A 22,495-nucleotide genomic window follows, 5' to 3' on the forward strand; every position below is an offset into this window, starting at 1 on the left:
GGGTCCGTGGAGGAGCATCTTGGCTTTTCAGATGAGAAATGGCCTCCAAGGCGCCTGCCCCTTGTCTGAGGTCACCCAGGTAGAAAGAGACCAAGGACTGGAACTCAGGCCTGTACTGGGTGGAGCCCTGCTGGGCGACGGAGCAGGGTAAAGTTCTAGACGCTTAGTGATCAGTGGTTGCCAGTCAGATACCCACACACCTGGCCAACCTGTCTTATAATTGGTGTTTCTGGGGAAAATAGCCAAGGGTATATGGAGTTGAGAGGCCAAACCCCTCACACTGGACCTCCGGCAAGCTTGGTGGGCCGAGGCTGGTGAGAGGCCGGGAGGACTGGTCACAGGGCATCAACACAGACACGGCAGCGCTTGGACCACCCTCGGGGAGGCCCCAGGACCTCCCGGCGGCTCCCTGACTGACTCAGAGCGTGCACTGGGCACCTGTGACCTTCCAGGCCCCCCTTCAGGGAGCCACACTCCAGTGGAGGCCACAAGCAGGTGCCATGTGCTGGCTCTCAGTGCCCTACAGGTGATGAAACTGAGGCACAGAGACGGCAGGCTATTCGTGGAAGGTGTCGCAGCTGATGGAGACAGAGCCTGCATGAGGCCCCAGGGAGGAAGAGCCATTTGAGCCCAGATAGACCTGAGCCCTCTGAGGGCAAAGGTGTGGAGACAGTGAGCCAGGCAGAGGGGACAGCAAGTGCAAAGGTGGGTGTTGAGGGAGAGCAAAGAGGCCAGCACGGAGGGAACGTGAGGCCGTGGGGCTGGATCATGCCAGGCCTGCAGTCCACAGTGAGGCATGGGGAGGGTTTTCAGATTCCAGGGGGGCCCCAGAGTTGGGGCTTGGAAAGGGGAGCTTGACATGGGCCTCTTGACACAGGTCATGGTGCAGAGGCCCAGCCGACTAGGGGGCTGGTCTCGCTATGAACCCCCAAGCTCCCCACCTCCATCCCAGGCACAGTGTGGGAGAGGAGGCCTCCGGGGTGAGCAGAGCAGCTGTGCCGGGAGGGTGGAGCCCCTCCACCAAGGGCAGGAATCAGTGCTGAAACCTGAGCTGCCCGGAGGGGAGGCTGGACGGGACCCAGGAGTCCTGAGGGCTATACCCCCCCCATCCCACTCCACTCAGTGGGGTGTGTGATGTCACCAGTGTTTGCTCAAACTCCAACTCTCAACCGCTCTCTTACCCCTTCATCGTGGAGGGGATTCACTTCCTGGGGGAGAGGAAGGGGTGCTGACCCCCACTGTGGGGGAGGGGCCGGCATCAGGGACAGGGCTCCCCACTCCCTGCCTCCCCCCTTCCCTCCCCCGGACCAGGGCTCAGCCCCGCAGGCTCCAGCCTGACTCACCACAGGCAGCTGTGGTTTCAGATGCCGGTGGGGGCTGGAGGGGGAGGCAGCAGAGGACATGAATTGGGGTGTCAGGCTTGGGGGAGCAGCTTCTTCCCACCACCCAGCCAGTCCTGGCCAGAGCCATTGAGCCCTTGGAGAGGGGGAGCCAGGGTCACGCCTGCCCACACCCTGTCCTTGGGGATGGCAGCTCCGAAGCTCCAGTCTGCTCCCCACGCCTCTGGGCAGGCTGAGCCCACAGACCAGCTCCAAGTGGCCGGCTGGCTGCGGCTAGCTGCGCTGCATCTTACCTGGGTGACATCCACGCCCTTCCCTAGGGGGACCCCTTGTGAGCCCAGAGAGGATCACCATCAGGCCGCACCCCCTCCACCCCTCGGGCTGCTGGTGGAGAAAGACAAAGGGAGGGACGTCTGGGTCTCACTGGGAGCTGTGGGAGCTGAGACCAGTGACCCCAGCCTCCCCTTTCCCATCTGTAAAATGGGCTCTGGGCCTGCCCTCCCTCCCCCACCTTGGGCGGCCACCGAGGGGAGCAGACAGTTAATCCCCAAGAAGTGTTTGCTCTTATTTTTAATGAGGCTCTAGTCCGTGTCTGTATCGTACTCAGTGCCACGGTGGGGACGCCCGAGGGAGGATTTCAGCAACTACTCACTCCCTTAATGGAAAACTGCCCAGGCCAGGGACCAGAAACTTCCATCACCTCCAGCCTCTCCCAGGCGCTTCCTCTGCTCGGAGACCCCCGAGTCCTGCCCACCCTCCCCTCAGCACCCTCGGCCACCTCCCGGCCCCTCCCGCAGGCCCAGCCATTCGAGCTCATTTGTCCCATTTACCACGCGGCTGAGCATGGAGTCAGTCAATCAACCAATTATCGACCGCCGGCCTGCAGGCCCCGGACGCTTCCTGTGCGGTCCGCTCAGCTTTCGCCCCCAGAGGCATTTTGGAACCTTCCCAAGACAAAAGGCGGAAGGAAGGAAGGAAGTGCCACCCTGTGGACACAGAAAAGATAACAGTCCCTGCGGCTCCTGGCGCTTCTCTGCACCACCACGTCCGCCACCCGTGGAGCCCGGGAGGTGGGGGTCAGCATCGGCCCCGTTTTCAGTTGGGGAAATTGAGACTCTGATGGGTCCAAGGTCACCCAGCTCAACCCAGGCCGCCTGGCCCAGTCTGCGGTCTTTCCCACCTGCTGCCCGGGCACTCTGGGTCCCCTGCCCCTGGGCCCATTCCTGCAGGGAACCCTGTTTCCCAGGTCCTGCTGCGTTCAGCCCGTGGGGGCGCTGGCGGGAGGGGGGCCCGGAGGAGGGGAGAAGACGGAGTCTCTCTGCTCTCTCTCTGCCGTGCAGGGGTCTCCTCCCAGGCTCCCACAGCTCCTGGCCTCCAGTAAGGCCACCCCTTCTGCTGTTATTTCTAGATGCCTCATTGTCCCTGTTTGTGGTTTTTTTGGCTGCGCCTTGCGGCATTTGGGATCTTAGTTCCCCGGCCAGGAATCAAACCTGTGCCCCGTGCAGTGGAAGCGTGGAGCCCTAACCATTGGACCACGAGGGAATTCCCTGGGTTTTTGGGTTTGTTTTAATAAATTTATTTATTTTTGGCAACGTTGGGTCTTGGTCGCTGCCCCTGGGCTTTCTCTAGTTGCGGAGAGCAGGGGCTACTCTTTGTTGCGTTGCATGGCCTCCTCATTGCGGTGGCTTCAGTAGTTGTGGCTCGCGGGCTCTAGAGCGCAGGCTCAGTAGTTGTGGCGCACGGGCTTTGCAGCTCCGCGGCATGTGGGATCTTCCCGGACCAGGGCTCAAACCCGTGTCCCCTGCATTGTCAGGCGGATTCTTAGCCACTGCGCCACCAGGGAAACCCCGTGGTCTTTTAAAAAAAAAAAGTATTATTTAGCATTATTTTCAGTTGTGGTCCAATACACATAACGTAAACTTTACTGTCTTATCCAAGTTTAAGTGTGTAGTTCATCGGCCTTAAGCGCACTCACATTGTTGTGCAACCAGCACCACCAGCCATCCAGCTCTTTGGTCTTGCAAAACTGAAAGCCTATGGCGATTAAACACCAACTCCCCAGCCTTCTCGTCCAGCCCCAGGCACCCACCGTCCTACTTTCTGTCTCTAGGAATTTGACTCCACTAGGGACTTCGTACAAGTGGAGCCATACAGTAGTTACCTTTTTCTAACTGGCTGATTTCCCTTTAGCACAATGTCCTCGAGAGTCATCCATGTTGGAGCATGTGTCAGAATTTTCTTCCTTTTTCAGGCTGAATAATATTCCATTGTATATATACACATTTTATTTATCTGTTCACCTGCAGATGGACACTTGGGTTGTTTCCACCTTTTGGCTTTTGTGAATAATGCTAAGAACATGGGTGTGCAAAATATCTAAGTCCCTGATTTCAATTCTTCTGTGTATATATACCCAGATGTAGACTTGCTGGATCACATCATAGTTCTATTTTTATTTTTATTGTTAATTCTTTTGGCCATGCCTCGCGGCTTGCGGGATCTTAGTTCCCCGACCAGAGATCGAACCCATACCCCCTGCAGTGGAAGCGTGGAGTTTTAACCACTGGACCGCCAGAGAAGTCCCAATAGTTCTGTTTTTAATTTTAAAAATTTGAGGTCCTATTTTTAATTTTTTGAGGAGCCGCCATACTATTTTTCCACTGTGCCTTCACCATTTTACATTCCCACCAACAATGTACGAAGGTTCCAGTTTCTCTACACCCTCGCCAACACTTGTTGTCTTCTGTTTTTTGTTTTTTATTACAGCCGTCCTAATGGGTGTGAGGTGGCATCTCATTATGATTTGCCCATTTGGTGTGTTATGCTTAGATCCCTGTATTAAGGTTTTTTCTATCCAGTGACCTGCTGTGATCCTGACTGTTCCCCAGTTGATGTGCCAGGACTATTTGTGGCTTGACCGCCATGCCCTAAGACAGGGGTCCGAAATGCCCTCAAGGCCCAGACTCAGGTAAAGCTGGGGTGCACAAGAGAATGAGGGTGTAGGGGACTGAGATGGACTGCAGCCCACGTACCCTGACACCCATGGCTCTGGCCAAATGTTTCTACGCTGTAGCCAGATTCACCTGAATTTATGATCATTTGGATTTGTGTTGTGAAATCTCTCGATTTTTTTCCATCTTAGCAACGAATTTAATAGGACTAAATTCAGGAGAATTCTTCCCTGACACCCCCCCAAAATAAAAAAAGCCTCCTGCCGGTCAGTTCTCTGTCTCATTATCCTTTTTAATATTCTTCCAGAATAATCTTGTAAAATATAATTTTTTCTATCTGTTTGTTTCCTCCTGTAAAATGTCATCTCCTTGAGGGCACAGACTTTTTTTTTTATATATATAACTTTTTTTTTCCTTGGCCGTGCCACACGGCACATGGGATCTTAGCTCTCCCTGACCAGGGATCGAACCCCCGCCCCTTGCATTGGAAGCGTGGAGTCTTAACCACTGGACCCTCCAGGGAAGTCCCAAGGGCATGGACTCTTATTCACTGCAGTGTCCCACACGCCTAGAACAGGACCTGGCACACAACAGGTGCCCATTGTTCATTGAATGAATGAACAAGCAGGAAATTTAGCAAAACCCCAACTCACTCAGGGAAGCACCCAGCAGAGCTGCTCCCCAGCTGAGCACAATATCCCCGAGAGCCTGCAGCCTGCTGGAGCTCTGGGGAGATGTTCCCTTTCCAGGTCCTTCTCCCGGGGAGTCTAGTCCCTCAACAGATGGAGGGAGCCAGAGAACAGAGGAAGAAAGCACTTCTGGTTTAGCCAAATACTTTAAGAAATTTAATCGATCACAGTAAGACATTCAGGCTATAAAAACATTCTATACAGTGGTTTAAAAAGCGATACCCATCCCGGAAAAGCAACCCATATGTACAACACAGACCTGATTCTCCTGAAGAGCGTTGCGCACAGCACGCGTGAATAATCTTTTTGTACAGAAAGACGAGGCGTCTCAGAGACAGTTTCCCCCAGTGCAGCAACCAGGGTTTGCAAAAATAAATAGATCTTTTTTTATATACATATAAGTGATAAACGTTTCACCAAATGTACAAAGTGCAAACATAACAAAAAGCTCCCATTGTCTGCCCGGGGATCTATTTACATGCTTCAGAAAGAGAAAAGGCATTCACAGCCTCCTGCAGGGCCGTGTTCTGTGGTTGTACAGCAGACAGTCCCCTCAGAGAGTCTCCGTGGGCCGCCCGCCCTCCCGCCCCCCCGCCCCGGCTTTCAGAAAGCATTCTTGTTTAATAAGTCCCGCAAAATGCCCGAGCCAGGAGCATATCCTACAGGGCGGACCTGCCATGCACGTTTCAGATGGACCCCCGCCAACCGTGACCAGCTTATTGGGGAAATGAAAGGCTCGGGGGCATCTGCACAGAAGTGGAAACACTAGCCAGATAGTCTTGATCTTGATCTTGGCTTTGAAGTCGTGATCAAGCCGACCCTTTCTTCCTCACGCACGTCTCCCTACGTGCTGGGAGAGGGGCCAGGTCCGCACCATCACCGACCTGGACTCTCTCCAGCCAGAACAGAACCAGAACGGAAAGCAGTGCAAAATAATAATAGACTGTCGACTTTACACAGTGTAGAACTAAACTGAAAAAGTGCAAGGGGCAGGGCTGGGGTCCAGACACCCACACCCAGACAGAGGAACACAGTTAGAGGTCGGAGCCACCTATCCTCACGCACAAGGCAATGGGTTCTCAGGCACTTAATTCATATTAAGGGTGACGGGTGGCTCAGGTTTTCCCTGGGGATGGCCGGGATTTTGGTGAATGAATAGGGCTCAGTGGGTGCCACCCCCAGAAGGCTGGATCCAGCCATCACCAGGGGCCCTTCCCCAGCATAAGGGGAGGGCAAACCCAGCTTGGAAAACCCTAGTTTGATCCTGACCTGTGGGTGGCAGAGCACAGGCCAACTCTGGCCATCCCATCAGGCTCGGCAGGCAGAGGTAAACACGTTCAGTCCTGAGTGTGGGGCTCGAGCTAGAGGGCAGGTGAAGCAGCAGCTACCCGGGACCCTGTTGGTAGCAACTGCTCTGGTGCGTTCAAAGCCACTAGCTTTCCCGCTCCGTGTCCCTCCATGCATCATTCCCTCGGGGGCAGAGCACATCAAGGAGGAGAGAAGCTCAGAAACATCCCCCAGCTCGTCCGCCTTCCTCCTCTTTTCCTTTAAGCGTAAAGAGAGAAAGAAAAAATGCAACCCAAACCCGATCCGTGGGCGCTGTCGGAAGCCTGTTCTGCCTCCCAAACAAATAAATATATAAAACAAAGCTTTGGCAGACAAGGCAGACGGGCGCCGGGGCTGCAGCCACCAGCACGGCTTTTGGCGCCGAGGTCTCAGGAAGGGTTTGGGGCAGGTCAAGGGTCCGGGGAGAAAGTGTTCTTCCTGCCAGCGAGTGACCAGCGGCAGGTTCCGGGAAGGGACGGGACTCGAGGCAGCAGCTCACGCCACGTCATCCTCTAGGCTGACCATCTGTCTCTGTCAACAAAACGGTAAACACCGGAAACCATCAGTCCAACATCCAGTAAACACGGCCAGAGGCCACCTACGCCTCGCTCCCTCCTGGCCCCTCTGGCCGACCAGCCCCCCCGGCATCGCCCGCTGGACCCACACAGTGGCCTCCCCCCGGGGTTTCGGAGCTCCGCAACTTGGCCCCCAGCCTGTTCCCTCACAGCCACCAGGGAGCGCCGTGACCACCCGAGTCTGATGGTGTGGCTCCGTGGCTCCCACCTCATTCCGAGGGTGCTGCTCCATCTGCCCTGTCCCCTCCCACCCTCCCCCACTCTCTCCATTCCTGTCACACTGGTGGCCTCCTTGCTCCTCAAACACACCAGGCAGGGTTCCGCCACAGGGCCTTCGCACAGGCGGTGCCTTCTGCACACCGTACACTCCCTGCTCAGGGAAGCCTTCCTGGCCACCTAAAGTTGCACACCCCCCCCAGACCCACAAGCCACTCCCAGTCCCCTTCTGGCTTTTACCCTCGGACCTACGATCCTTTTGCTTATATCCTCTGGCCCCGTCCCCGCACCGTGAGAATGTCTGCTCTCCGGGGAGGACCTGGCCCTGAGGAGGCATGGCAGACACACAGACGGACACACGGGCACCAGCGAGGTCCCAAGTGGCGCGGCTCACCGAGGGGTAGGTGTAGCCATCCTGGCTGCGGCAGATGTGGACCTCGTCCTCCGTGGTCTTCTGGTACACAGGGTTGTCAAAGTTGATGCTGTGGATGCTCTTAAGCCGCCAGTTCTTCCAGAGGAGGAAGGTCCCGAAGCACAGGAGGATGAGCAGCGCTGCAGGGAGAGGGGGGAGATGCTGCCTTCAGCCGTCAGGCCCTTTCAACTTGTAAATGTTTTTATTCTGCATTTAAAGCAGTACTTGCCCGTTGTAAAAAAAAAAAAAAAAAAAAAAAAAAATCTATCTATGAGCATTAACAGACCCCTAGCCTGAAGACCACTGTGACTGCCTCACCCTCCGAACACCCAACTACTGTCAATTCTTCCCGTTTTTTTTGCGTGTTTAGTCACATGTGAGCTGCCGCTTTTTCAGAAATAGGACTGTTCTCTACATACGGGGCCGCAGTGCACTCTGGTTCTGTTTGAACCTGGGTGGGGCTGGATCCCTCTTTGCATCCTTGATGGTGGGCCTTGGGGTGGCGCTTCCTGTCCCCTCCTTACCCCCTCCCCCAGATCCAGGGAACAGCCAAGGGCTCGCCCAGCCCAGGTCTGAAAAATATTCTGGCCCAGAGGGTGGGAGAGGCTCAGGCTCTGCTGGGCCCCCGGCAGCCCCAGGGAAGGTAAGGGGCCCAGCCGCCAACCCACAGCGGACAGCTGTTGGGCACTTAGATCTCTCATCTCTGTGAAGGGACACCCTGAAAGGATTTTTTTCGAAAAGGAAAAATGGGTGTGACGCTGACCAAGCCGTGATTGATGGGTGAGGGTGGGAAAGCAGAAATCTCCAAACTGCCCCCTGCAAGAGAACCGCTCACCAGGAGGCACCCCTGCTGGTTGCCCTCCCATCCCTTGGGTGTTGGTGAGGCCACCCATATTCACACCGGGGACCCTGACCCAGCCCCACTTCCCCCATGTGACACATCGACTGCCCCCCTCTGCTCAGCGGGGGGGAATGTTTGTTTCTTTCAGGGCTGGGTCCCCGGCGCCCAGAAGCAATCTCGGTATACAGTAGGTGCTCAACTATATTTGTGAAGTAAATGAAGCTAGGAAGGGGGGCCCAGTGATGAACAGGACGCGGAGCAGGGCCACCCCATTCCTGGAGGAAAGGTGGACCGTCTAGACTGGCTTACTGGGCACGGAGATCATTTTGCAGGAAACCGGGAACCAGGGGAGGACCGGCCACAGGCTTACCGATTGGGAGGACGATGTACAGAGCACCCACGCCCTGGGGCCTCTCCGCGTCCGCTCGGCTGGCAACATCACCCAGGACTGCGAGGGAGAAGGGAGAAAGTGAGGCCCAGATCCCCAGTGAGGGGCGGGAGAACACAGCAGGTGTGTGATGACAACCCGCAAAGGAAAATGCCTGACATTTCTGTGTCCTCAAACATTCAAAGGAACTTGGAGCATCTCCCAGGTGTGAGAGGAGCCGGGCTGGCTTCTTCCAGGGCCTCACTTGTTAGCAATCGGGGTTATGGGATTTGGGGCAAATTTAAGAGGGTCCTTTAGCCTCACATTACAAGGCACCGGGGAAGGGGCTGCTGGTCTCTGAGACCAACGCCTACAGATACGTTCCCAGTGGCTGGCGAGGTCACTGGTGGAATTTTTCAACCTGCTTCTGCATTTGATGACAAGGAGCCTATTCTGGATGGGACAGGGGCCAGCTTCCGTCCCCGTAATGCTCAGCAATCCCAGTGCCTGGGTTGCATCGCACCAAAGCCCCATAGTCCTGTGCCAGCTGTCCCCGCCTAATAAGAAATATTGGAGGGGGGAGAACCTCATTATATAACCACGCCCGTGCACCTGGGCCGGACAACGTGAGGGGCCGTGCAAGTGAAAGTTTAAAGGCCTACAAACAGGCCAGTGAGCTGGGAAGACTGCACAAGCCACATCCAAGCCACACATACGCCGGTGAACAGTGATGACCGTCTCCGGTTGCGTTCAGATCCCTCTGGGTTTTAATTCAATCCGCTGTCGCACATGTTGTGGACAGAGTTTACATGCAGTTTTACACTTGCGCATATGTAAGAAACCTGGTCACAAAAATAATTTAGGGCAGCAGCATCGGTGTCCTTGAGAAATTTTTCCCTGAAAAGGGCTCCTTTGCCAAATTCGAGAAGCCCTGGATGGGCCCATCTGTGAAATGGTTTTTTTAAGCAGTGGTCCTTCAAGTGAGAAGGGTTCTGGGCCTCCCTCAACCATATAGTTCCTGTTTTATCTCCTTTATGGTTGAACAAAGGATTCAGCTACTCTGAGGGGAAAAAAAAAAAAAAAAAAAAAGTCTGAAACTTGCTGATGTGCTTTTTTTTTTTTTCCTGGCCAGAAAAGTCTGAGCTCTGTTTCCTGGCTGCTCAAAAACGGGGTCGGACGCCCTCTGCCGGACAAAGCAGCAAATGGTGGGCTCCAATTCACTGAGAGCCCAGCTCTCACCTCCTCCAGCTGGGGAGGTAGGTCATGACCTTGAGGGCGGGCTAAGATGAGGAGAGAGAGGGACTCATCCCAGGCACTGAATTTAAAGGGGTTCCCCCCAACACTCAGTAAACCAGTAATATTATAATGCATTGTTTTTTTGTTTTTCTCCTGTTTTGGCCACACCGTGCAGCATGCGGGAATCTTAGATCTCCGACCGCCAGGGAAGTCCCTGCATTGTTTTTAAAAATCAAAATTAATGCCAACGGGAATTCCCTGGCGGCCCAATGGTCAGGATCCCCCGCTCTCACTGCTGAGAGCTCAGGTTCAACCCCTGGTGGAGGAACTAAGATTCCACAAGTCACGCGGCGCGGCCAAGAAAAAGAAAAGAAAAATTAATGCCAATACCTCATGGTGACCAAAATAGCAAAATTTTTAGGAAAACAGGATCTGACTATACACTTTGCAAGATCCTGCCTCACTGAGACCCTGGCTCCGAGCAAACTTTATTTACTAGAAGAGGTGGCTGACTTCACACGCCATAGTTTGAGGATTCGATTTTTTTAAAAAATACTGCATTAAAATATTATTTGAATCTTGGGTTTTTTTGTGCCCCCTTTATTTATTTAGTTTTTAAGAATATTTATTTATTTGGCTGTGCCGGGTCTTAGTTGCGGCACACGGGATCTTCATTGCCGCATGCAGGATCTTTTAGTTGCAGCATGCAAAATCTTTAGTTGTGGCATGCGGGGGTGGGTCTTTCTTTAGTTGTGGCCTGCGGGGGTCTTTAGTTGCAGCATGCGAACTCTTCACTGTGGGATGCGGGATCTAGTTCCCTGACCAGGGATCAAACCCAGGCCCCCTGCATTGGGAGCTCAGAGTCTTACCCACTGGACCACCAGGGAAGTCCCTGGTGCCCCCTTTAGATGCTGCCCCAGGGAGTGCCTGACCTGCCTCATGCTAGTCCTGGCCCTGTTGGGCAGACACCTGAAAAAGCCCATGTGATCCCCACTATTCCAGGAAGGTGGGTGGGCACTGTTATTAGCTCCATTTTATCGGTAGGGAAACTGAGGCTTCAGAGATGCACAGGCCATGCCAGAGACAGTGAGAAAAGGAGCCAAGACTAAATCCACTCTGTCTCTTCACCAACATGCTTATATCAATGAACCAGGGCCAGGGTGACCCCAGCCTTTACCTTGTTGGGACATCGTCACTGACTCTGCCGTGGTGAGCTCAGGACTGGCTGTGCGCTTCGGCCCCACGGTTGTTGAGTTGACCGTGGAGGGCCTCCAGGTGGTCACTGCAGGTTCAGTCTCTGAAAGAATAAACAGTTCCTGAGTGCCCTGCAGGCTGAGCCCCCCTGATAGCTGCGCTGCTGATGACAACGGGTAGGAAGCAAGTGCCATGGGCCACAAAGAAATAACTGAAGATAAACGCAGTGAAAATACAAACCCACTAATATCTGTGTTATTATATTACACGTTGTTTTTCAAAAGGAAGATTCGTAAGTGTTACAGACACACTGGCCCCAAATAGAGACTTTCTCTGAGGATGAGGAGAATAAAAAGGGGGCCACCTTCTCCCTCAGTGTCTGCATCTAAAATCAGTCCCGGGCTTCCCTGGTGGTGCAGGCAGTCGTTAAGAGTCCACCTGCCAATGCAGGGGACACGGGTTAGAGCCCTGGTCCGGGAAGATCCCACATGCCATGGAGCAACTGGGCCTGTGTGCCACAACTGCTGAAGCCCGCGCGCCTGGAGCCCGTGCTCGGCAACAAGAGAAGCCACCACAATGAGGAGCCCGCGCGCCGCAACTAGAGAAAGCCCGCGTGCAACAACGGAGACCCAACGCAACCAAAAATAAACAAAATAGATAAATTTATAATAAATAAATAAATAAATAAATAAAATAAAATCAGTCCCTCCCCCACCCGAGAGGTCTGGGAAAGAGAGAACTAGACCTTACAGGTGAACTGAGTCCACCTCCCTGCCAGGCACAGTGCTGATGTGCCCAGCATTTGGGAAAGGCCTTACAAGGGCCTCCTGGGGCCTCGCTCTCCCATTCGATGGATGAGCGACGTGAGGAAGGTCCGGCTGCGGGGCTGACCTGCAAGGGTGGCAGAAGGCAGACTGGTGCCCCCACCTGCAAGGCAGCTTCTCATGTCCTTGGCCAGCAGCGCGCCGTCGGGGCAGGCACAGGTGAACCTGGGCGAGCGGGGGTTGATCTGCGGGGCTGGCAGACACAGGTACTGGCAGCCACCGTTGCGGAGGGCAGTCCTCTCACACCAGTTCACCCCTGCGGCGGAAAAGGCAGGGAGGCAGGGTGAGAACGAGGTCAGAAAATTTCCAGAAAATTCCAGAGTGCCAGCAGGGACGAGGAGGCGGGGGTGGCCATCCCATCTTTACCTCTTGGCTGCGTGAGGTTGTGGAAAAGGACGATGTCCTCTGGAGACAGCAGGTTTTCTGCCATCAAATTAATGTCCGAGCCCGTGAGGCGGTTGGCACTGAAGATGGCTTCGTTGACAATATCCGTCCAAAATACTTTATCCTACATGGGCGTTAAGGAAGATGACAGACCCCATCAACCATGGGGCTGGGACACAGACCACTGTCTCCACACCCCTTGAAGTTCTTGGGGTTCTCTGGGGAACAAGCAGTGCTGGGTGGTAGCATCATTTCTTTTTTCTTTTTCTTTAAAAAATTTTTAATTGTGGGGACTTCCCTGGCAGTCCAGTGTTTAAGACTGCACGCTTCCAGTGCAGGGGACGTGGGTTCAATCCCTGATCAGGGAACTAAGATCTCACATGCTGAGCAGCGTGGCAAAAAAATAAAAATAATAATAATAATTGTGTAAAATACACATTATGTAAAATTTACCCTCTTAACCATTTTTAAGTGTCCAGTTCTGTGGCATTAAGTATATTCACATTGTTGTGTCACCACCATCCATCTCTAAAACTTTTTCATCTTCCCAAATTGAAACTCTGTCCCCATGAAACACTCACTCCCCAAACCCCTCCCCCAGCCCCTGGTGCCCACCATCTACTTTCTGTCTCTATGGCTCTGACTCCTTTAGGGACTCAAATGAGTGGAATCACACAGTATTTGTCTTTCTGTGTCTGGCTTATTTCACTGAGCATAATGTCCTCAAGGTTCATCCATGTTATAGCAGGTGTCAAAATCTCCTTCCTTTTTAAGGCTGAACAATATGTCATCGGATGGATGGACCACATTGTGTTTATCCAGCCATCCATTGACGGACACTTGGGTTGCTTCCAACTCTTGGCTTTTGTGGATCGTGCTGCTTGAACATGGGTTTACGAATACAGTTGACCCTTGAACAACGTGCATTTGAACTGCGTGGATTTTTTTCAATAGTAAATACACGATTCCCAGCTGGTTGAATCCACGGACGTGGAACTACAGATACCAACAAACCCTGGATACGGAGGACCGACTCTAAATTATACTCAGATTTTCGACTGTGTGAAGGGCCAGTGCCCCAAACCCCACGTTGTTCAAGGGTCAGCTGTACAGCAACATTCTTTAGAGCAGAGTTTCCCCACTGGGATGCTATTTAGGGCCACATAAGCCTTCCTGGTGGGCCCCCCCTTCTCTTGTAGGGTGTTAAGCAGCATCCTTTTGTTTTGGCCTTGACTAACGGCTTGCAGGGATCTTAGTTCCCCATCAAGGATGGAAGCCGGGTCCCCTGCAGTGGAAGCGCTAAGTCCTAACCACTGGACTGCCAGGGAAATCCCTAATTCCTGGTCTAAGACCTCTTCACGGTCACCGGCAGTTTTCTGACCTAGTCTGGGCTTGAATGACTACACGACGTGTGTGGACCTGGAGCTGTTAGCAGGAGCGCTCGTGCCTTGTGTGTAAGTGATGCTCAGCCAGCAGCACTTGACCGTGAATTCCCGCAAGCACGGAAGCAGCGACTGCTCGCCCCCAGCCCCCACCTCAAAGATGGCCAAGGAGAAGGGGTGCGCCAGCTTCTTCTTGTCCTCCAGCACGGTCTTCCGGTTGCCCCCGGTGACATCAATGCTGGAGATGGAGTGCAGCTTGGAGTCGACCCAGTATAGGCGGCCGCTGGAAAGATCTAGAATCCAAGATGGAGGGGGGGGCGGGACAAGGAGTGGTCACACGTGATGCGGGGGGCGGGGCTTGGGCACGCTGCTCCCCACAGGAGGGAGACCCCCAAGGACCCAGCAGAGACGCGCCCAGGAAAGCAGTTCAGACCCCGCCCCCATCCCCACCCCCATGTGTGAACCTGAACCTCATGCAGGTATGTGGGGGATTGGGAGCTGAGTTTCAGGTTATAAAATCTCAGGGAGGCCCGTGGCCATATCCTCTCTTCCAGACTGTGCCTGACCCCCCAGGACCACTGTGCCCCCAACATACCCAGGGTGATGCCATTGGGCCACTGGATGTCCTCCGTCACCAGCGAGTAAACGTCCACGCCATTCAGGCCCCCCTTCTTGATCTTGGCGGGGGTTCCCCAGTCCGTCCAGTACATGAAGCTGGTGGGACAGCGGGAAGGACAGACAGGAGGACATCAGGGAGGGAGGCTCTGCGCACCCGGAAGAGCTGCTTGCCCCTGAGGCAGCCAGGCCAGGACTCCCAGTCGGTTCTGGGGAGACCCTGGATGGGTTCTTTCTGCTTCCCTGACCTTGCTGCCCTCAAGGCCCACACCTGGTGAGACCTGGCAGGATTTGGGCGACCTTTGAGAACAAAGTGAGGTTTTCATTCCAATGTTGGGACTGGGGCCCTGGAATCTGCACCCTGAACACTGCTTTCTAAGGGCTTTTATAAAGTTTGGGGGGACAGTAATTTTTTTGGCTTTTTAAATACATACATATATATATATATATATATATATATATATACACACACACACACACACCCCTACATATACATACATGTATATACACACACACACACACACACACACACACAGAGATTTTTTAAATTGTGGTAAAACACACATAACATAAAATTTAGCTATTTAGCATTTAACCATTTTTAAGTATACAATTCAATGGCATTAAGTACATTCACGCTGCTGTGCAGCCATCACCACCATCCATCTCTAGAACTTTCTTTTCTCCCCAAACTGAAACTCCGTCCCCATTAAACACTGACTCCTCATCCCCCTCCCCCAGCCCCTGACACCCACTCTCCTACTTTCTGTCTCCATGGATCTGACTCTTCTAGGGACTTCGTATAAGTGGAATCATACAGCATTTATCCTTTTGTGACTGGCTTATTTCGCTAAGCGTAATGTCCTTAAGCTTCATCCATGTTGTAGCAGGTGTCATATTTCCTTTTTTTTTTTTTTTTTTTCAGTACGCGGGCCTCTCACTGCTGTGGCCTCTCCCGTTGCGGAGCACAGGCTCCGGACGCGCAGGCTCAGCGGCCATGGCTCACGGGCCCAGCCGCTCTCCGCGGCATGTGGGATCCTCCCGGACCGGGGCACGAACCCGTGTCCCCTGCATCGGCAGGCGGACTCTCAACCACTGCGACACCAGGGAAGCCCCAGATTTCCTTTTTAAGGCTGAATAAAGTTTCACTGTATGCATATACCACATTGTTTATCTAATCCTCTGCAGATGGACACTTGGCTACTGTGAATCATGCTGCTAAGAACACGGGTGTACAAACATCTGTTTCTGTCCCTACTTTCAATTCTTTTGGATCCATACCTACAAGTGGATCTCCAAGGGCTTTTTTCTTTTCTTTCTTTCTTCTTTTTTAAATCTTAATTTATCTTATTTTATTTATTTATTTATTTTTGCCCTATCCTGCAGCATGCAGGATCCCCGACCAGGGATCGAACCTGTGCCCACTGCAGTGGCAGCTCGGAGTCTTAACCACTGGACCGCCAGGCAAGTCCCTCCAAGGGCTTTTAAACATCTGAAGAGATGCTCAGGCTAACTCGCAAGTGACCTAATACAAATTAAAACTACCCTGGAATACACCCTCCGCATCATGATTACAAAGATGGAAAACGCTTTGGTGAGAGTGTGGGGAAATGGGTCCTAGGGTGCACCTCTGGCGGGAGGGGTCAGTATCACAATGTTTGCTTGGAAGGACAATTTGAGGCTATGTCCATGTATGTACCCTCAGACCTATTTGTAATCCAAATTCTAGAATGTTATCCTGCAGATAAACTGCAGCGACTCACCTTCAAAGGCATTCAAAGGTATTCATGGATACTTTGTATGAGGCAGGGGGTAAAAACCTAAATTTCCAAGGGCTGGATAGCAGTTTAAATAAATCATGGCCCATCGGGTTGGCAGGGAAGGAAACCCACAGGCCAAATGAAAGAGCCAGGTTGGGGAGAGAATTCCACGCTATTGGGGGTGGGGGGAAGAAACACAAAAGCAGAGCACTTGGGGACTCCCTGGCAGTCCAGTGGTTAAGACTCCGAGCTTCCAGGCACGGGTTTGACCCCTGGTTGAAGGAACTACGATCCCACAAGCCATGCAGCGAGGCAATCAATCAATCAATCGCAGAGCACACAACACGCATCTAAGTGGAGCATGTGGGACTTCCCTGGCGGTCCAATGGGTAAGACTCCCCGCTCCCAAAGCAGGGGGCCCGGGTTCAATCCCTGGTCGGGGAACTAGATCCCACATGCATGCCGCAACTAAGAAGTCCACGTGCTGCAACTAAGAACCTGGCGCAGCCAAATAAATAAATAAATGTTTAAAAATAAATAATAATAAGTGGAGTGTGTCGGGGAGGGTGTCTCTCTCTGCTAGCAGTACGATGGACCGGGTGACCCTCCACCAAATGAGAGCATTAGTCTTGATTGATGAGGACCTGACACGCCCACCTTCACCCCAAGAGGGGTCCGTCCGTTCTGAGCCATGGACACCACGCAAGGACGGCCAAGTGCGCCTTTGCCAGCATTTTCTCCCTGAGGCCCAATGCTCCCTTTCCTCCAGTTATTGCAGCCAGAACATCCTGCCCATCCTGGGGTTGTGAAATGCCACACATGACGTACCGGGGCAGCTGGTGTGTGCTGCAGGTGCAGGGTACGTGTGACAGAGGACAGAGGCTTTCCGCCAGGGGACACGGGTCCCTGGGGACACTGGAGCTGCTGAGTCAGCCACGGGGCCTGCGGACCCCGAGGAGGGTGATCCACGGGCAGTGATCTTCACTCCCTCCTAAAAACTGTCAGTCGGCTAACACTGTCCCAGAGCGTTTTTAAACATCTCTGCGATCCTGTGTAGGATTGTGTAGGATACTCTGCCGTATAATACTACATCGGAATTTAAATTTCTAACTTCTAACAAGTGTTCATTTCTAATATAAATTTTTTTTTTTTTTTGCCGTACCTCCCGGCACTGGGGTCTTAGTTCCCCTACCAGGGATTGAACCCACGGCCCCTGCACTGGAAGCACGGAATCCCAACCACTGGACTGCCTGGAAGTCCCTCTAGTATCAATTTAAATCAGTATTTAATCTCTGATTTTGGATTCTACTCCACAGAGCAGGGCTTTTCAGGGTCTGATTCCACCTCAGGTGACACAGCAGACATGGTGGGGCATCGACCCTCAGGGCCCCCATAGGATGGGTGGGGAGGCCCACATTCTGGGCCCTGTTCTTTTCTGACATTGAGAGCATCCCAGGGTTCAGGACAGCCCGCACCCAACTCAGTCTGGTCTACCTCAGCACAAACCTCCCCCCACCTGGAGCCCTAATCGGTTCATGAACTCCACCCGTGTTCTTCGTGCCCCCAGCCCTGGAAATACCCACCCGTGGACGGGATCCACCACAATGGCCCGTGGCTTGGAGCCTTTCTCTTGGAAGAGCGTCTTCCTCTTCACACCCTTGGTGTCGGCCACTGAGACGGTGCCCAGGACGGAGTCAGTCCAGTATATGTTGCTGTGGATCCAATCCACTGCCAGCCCGTCGGGGGCCTGGAGATCCTCGCTGATGACAGTGTCGTAGGAAGAGAAGCTGGGGGCTCTGTTGATCTGGGCGCTGAGGGGAGAGGAGGAGAGTGTCAGCTCCAGGGGCCCTCAGTCCACTCAGGGACTGGGGCTGCGCGGGGCGGGGCCCAGGCTCACCTGTAGATCTTCCTCTGGGACAGGTCGGACCAGTAGATTCTGTTGCTGGCCACCTCCGTGTCCAGGGCGACCACGTTCTTCAGGTTGGGGATGACGCTGGTGTACTCGCTGCGGTCCAGAGTCATCTTCCTCACTTCGTGGCGGTTGGTGAAGAAGAGGTAGGCGATGGTGCCTGGGGAGCCAGGAAGGGGAGTTCAGGAGAGTGAAAGGGACCCTGGTCTCCACTGTCACCCTGCAGGGTCTGACTCAATCAGGGGAGACACCAGGATGCCTGCCTGGGGTATTAACAAAATGATTCTGATGTGGATCGGGAAGGACATGGCAACACTCTTGCCCACTATCCACCTTCCCTAGTCACCCTAGGGACAGGTGCCAGACAACGAGGGCCAGCATCTATTCCCCAGAGACCACTGAAATTATTCAAACTCGCCTGTTCCTTCCCACAGAAACCACAGTAAAGGCTCTCCCACACCCCCGGTTTCCTCCTCACTCCTTCTGCCTTCTGACCACTCCTGCTGCTTCCCCGGGTGGCCCCCCCACCCCCATGGTGTGCTATGCCCCCTCCTCTTGGGATCTGTGAGCAACAAACTGTCTTTTCAGTGGCAGTCATCTCCTGGTCTGTTGGCCTCACCATTGCTGAATAATAGTAAAACCTACATTTGAAAACACCTGGGCCCCAGCATTTTACATTGAAGAACATAAACATGAAGAAATGATAACGGCAAATGTAAACAGAGTGATTCCTAATGTCGGGGAATTCTGCTTCGTGCTTTTCCTACCTTTTTCTCTCATTGACCCTCACACTCCTAAGAGGCAGGGGCTGTTGTCAACTCCCTGTACAGATAAGGGGATTAAGGCTCAGAGAGGAGAAGTGACTTGCCCAAGGTCACACAGCTAGTGGGTGGCAGAGCTGGGATTCGAACCTGGGTCACTTTGACTCTGGGGGCTGTGCTATAACCATGACATCGATATCCACCAACACACCGAGCCTTCTACAACTGACCCCCCTCAGAATATCCCTTCCCACGACACCATTCCAGCTGGGATGGCATCTGTAGGGACCTGACCCTACAGAATGGGATGAAAATGAAACCTCAAATCCTGGAGGGCTTCACACACGGGGATGTGACAGAGGGAAGCCAGGGAGCCGTCAAAGGGATGACGACTGAGAGGGCCTAGGGGAAACAGCTCTAAAATATTTCTGCAAAACTGACCCTCGTATGGAATCACACTGCAAGAGCAGAACGTGACAGAAGACAAAGGGTGTTTGGGTGACCTGTCAACTTCACCAGGACAGCTACGCCCCCAAAACCATGGGATCCCTTGATTTAGGTGATTCTAAGAATTAGTGCATGGTTGCAGTTCTAACCTAAACGTCAGGTAGGAGAAACTCAGTGATTTGTACTATTTTGTTTCATTATGAGCAATTATATTTTGGTCTCTTTTCAATGGATTTACTTCTTTTGATATAAGTTCCTTTAGCTGGAGGGGGTGCAGGCTGTTCAGGCCATGGCTTTCCATTTCTTGTGCCCTGAAGCCCCTCGTGGGGCTGGGGGCTACAAACCATCCCCCACGGATTGATCTGCGTCTTCAGAGAAGCCGGACAGGTGTGGGCAGCTCCCTAGCCCGATTCCTAAGTAGGCTGTGGTGTTCACCTACCAGAGGTCTCAGGAGCAGATGGTCTACCCCCAGGTCATTGCAGTCGGTGCAAAGTTCAGACGATAAAATTCCCCACCATGTTCGCTCCCCCTCCCGCCGCCTCCCTGCGCTCACCCACGGCCTTGCAGGCCTTGGTGAGGGGCTCCAGCTGGAAGCCCTCCTCACACTGGCACTTGTAGCTGCCCTCGAGGTTCACGCAGAGCTGGCTGCAGGCGTCGGGGTCCTGACACTCGTCGATATCTGCGGGATGGGACACAGAGAGATTTGGGGCATCTTCCCCACGGGGCGCAGATGGAGCCATGGGCTCTGACCAAAGGCCGGGCATCCCAGTGGCAAATGGGGGACAGCTCATCCCCTCTGGGGAAGACCTCCAGGGCCGGGGACTCTGACCAACAAAATCTTGGAAACAGCCAAGTGTCTCCTCTAACAGTGACCCCGACCTCACCATTCACCTCAGGACACAGCCAGCAGGGCCAAGCTGCGTCAGCTGAGATTTCTTTCTTAATTATTAATCCCCAAAGGCCAGAAGCAAGTGCTCCCTGAGAGCCAACCCGGCGACAGTTGTGGCCTCCTACCAGCCCTGTGCAGAGGGGACGGCGCCCACACCCACTTAATGGATGGGAAAACTGAGGCTGAGGGCTTGACTTTCCCCATGTCCAGGGAAAGGGCCAGGGCTCGGGAATCACCTTCACATCTGTGCTTGTCCACCAGCTGGAAGCCCTCAGGACAAAGGCACTCGTAGCCGATCTTGAGGTCGTTGCAGATGTGGGAGCAGCCGCCCTTGTTATCCAGACACTCGTTGGTCCCTGTGCCAGGTGGGGGATGGGGACAGGTCACACTCTGGCCTCCAGCCACCCCTCTCCCGCCACCCTGTGCTATTTCGCCATCATCATTATAATCACCACAATGACTGTGCAGCTGCAGAAGTACCATGACTCCTAAGAGGACTCAGCCACTGTCACGTGGGATGCCATGGAGGAACCACAAGGATGTTATAGTGAGTGAAATAAGCCAGGTATAGAAGGACAAATACTGCACTATTCCACCTCGAGGCCCCTATTGGAGTCAGATTCATAGGGACAGAAGGTAGGATGGTGGGTGCAGAGGCTGGGAGAGGGGGAGGGGGAGTTAGTGTTTAACGGGGACAGAGTCTCACTTCTGCAAGATGAAATAGTTCCAGAGATGGATGGTGGTCATGGTTGCACGACAACGTGAATGTACTTAAAACACTACTGAACTTCACTAAAAACGGTTAAGATGGTAAATTTTATGTTTTTTTAACCGTAATTACAATTTTTTCAATTATAAAAAATAAAAGCCACATACAACTTCCTACAGTTACATATATTAACCCATCTAATCCTCCCTACAACCCTAAAGGCAAGGGAACTACAGCTGGGGAAACTGAGGCATGGCCAGATTAAATGACCTGCCCAAGATCACAGCACTGCACTCGAACCCAGGGCACTCGGCTCCAGAATCTATGCTCTTACCCTCTATACCAGGCATGGGCCAAAGCCAGCCCTCCACCTGCTCTTACACAGCTAAGAAGGGTTTTTACATTTCAAAATAGTTGAAAAGGGGCTTCCCTGGTGGCACAGTGGTTGAGAGTCCGCCTGCCGATGCAGGGGATATGGGTTCGTGCCCCGGTCCGGGAAGATCCCACATGCCGCGGAGCGGCTACGCCCCTGAGCCATGGCCTCTGAGCCTGCGCGTCCAGAGCCTGTGCTCCGCAACGGGAGAGGCCACAACAGTGAGAGGCCCGTGTAACACACACAAAAAAAACCCCAAAACAAAACAGTTGAAAAGAAAAATAAGAATTGAAAGCAAAATGGTATTTCATGAAAAACTTCTAGAAAATTCAAGTTTCTGTGTTCATAATAAAAGTTTCCTTGGAGCACGGCCTCAAGCACTCATATGCACGTGTATGCATTTGTATGGCTGCTTTTCTGCTACAATGGCCAAGCTGAAGAGCTGTGACACAGACCTTATGACCTATAAAGTCCAAAATATGGGTCACAGCACTGCTAAAACTACACGCATTGCATCATTTGATCCCCAGCAGCCCTAGGATGTGGGAGCAGTTACTGTCCCATTTTACAGCTGGGAAAACTAAGGTTTAGAAGCCAATCCACTTATCCCCAGCACCCCCCCATCTGTCTCACCCCACAGCACTTGTGGGCCTGGGTGGGCCAGCCCCTCGCAGCACCGCAGCACCCACGTCTGGGTCCCACCCCTTCTCTGCCAGCTGCCCACACCCCGGGGCTCACCGCACTCCTTGAGGGGTTCATCCGACCAGTCCCGGCAGTCCCTGACTGAGTTGCACACTTTGTCCAGGGATATGCACTCGCCGCTTTGGCACTTGAACTTGTTGGGTCCCTCACACAGAGTCACTATGAGAGCCACAGAGGAGGATCAGCTGCTTCTGGGCAGCAGGAGCCCACTTAGTGCTTTTTATTAATATGATAGCTTATTCACGCAAGAATAGATGCAAACGTATTTGGCAATAAAATAGAATAATTATTGAACACCTGTGAAGCCTCCACTCAGCTTAAGAATTAGAATGTCACCAAGAGCAGGGGCTGGGAAACTCTGGCCCACTGCCTGTTGGTTTAAATAAAGTTTTATTGGCACACAGCCCTGCCCATTCATTTACATACAGTCAGTGGTGGATTTCACGCTATAATAGCAGAGTCCAGTAGTTGTAATTGAGACTACGGCCCACAGAGCTGAAAATACTTACTATCTGGCCTGTACTTACTCTGGCCCTGACAGAGACTATTATAGTGGTCTTTGCCATCCCGTCCCCCTACTCTCTGCTACCCCC

At 53.1% G+C, this 22,495-nt stretch overlaps 1 protein-coding gene across 4 annotated transcripts in view; it reads right to left on the bottom strand.

Moving 5' to 3' along the window:
• Window positions 1–5,215: 5,215 nt before the first annotated feature.
• LDLR (low density lipoprotein receptor) overlaps window positions 5,216–22,495 on the bottom strand; it is a 36,128-nt gene continuing 18,848 nt past the window's right edge. For 2 of the 4 annotated variants that reach the window (XM_007106678.4, XM_007106676.4), the window contains 13 exons: window positions 21,939–22,061; window positions 20,355–20,474; window positions 19,783–19,908; window positions 18,010–18,181; window positions 17,696–17,923; window positions 14,333–14,451; window positions 13,891–14,030; window positions 12,338–12,479; window positions 12,039–12,227; window positions 11,131–11,250; window positions 8,721–8,798; window positions 7,492–7,649; window positions 5,216–6,837 (listed from right to left, as the gene is read on the bottom strand). In XM_007106678.4, the coding sequence (XP_007106740.1) occupies window positions 6,802–6,837; window positions 7,492–7,649; window positions 8,721–8,798; window positions 11,131–11,250; window positions 12,039–12,227; window positions 12,338–12,479; window positions 13,891–14,030; window positions 14,333–14,451; window positions 17,696–17,923; window positions 18,010–18,181; window positions 19,783–19,908; window positions 20,355–20,474; window positions 21,939–22,061 (1,751 nt within the window). In that variant the 3' untranslated portion in view covers window positions 5,216–6,801. The remainder of the gene's footprint in view (window positions 6,838–7,491; window positions 7,650–8,720; window positions 8,799–11,130; window positions 11,251–12,038; window positions 12,228–12,337; window positions 12,480–13,890; window positions 14,031–14,332; window positions 14,452–17,695; window positions 17,924–18,009; window positions 18,182–19,782; window positions 19,909–20,354; window positions 20,475–21,938; window positions 22,062–22,495) is intronic. The other 2 variants (XM_007106677.3, XM_055083283.1) reach the window with 2 other exon arrangements.

The sequence above is a fragment of the Physeter macrocephalus genome, unplaced genomic scaffold (genome assembly GCF_002837175.3).
Source record: "Physeter macrocephalus isolate SW-GA unplaced genomic scaffold, ASM283717v5 random_740, whole genome shotgun sequence".
Classification (NCBI taxonomy): domain Eukaryota; kingdom Metazoa; phylum Chordata; class Mammalia; order Artiodactyla; family Physeteridae; genus Physeter; species Physeter macrocephalus.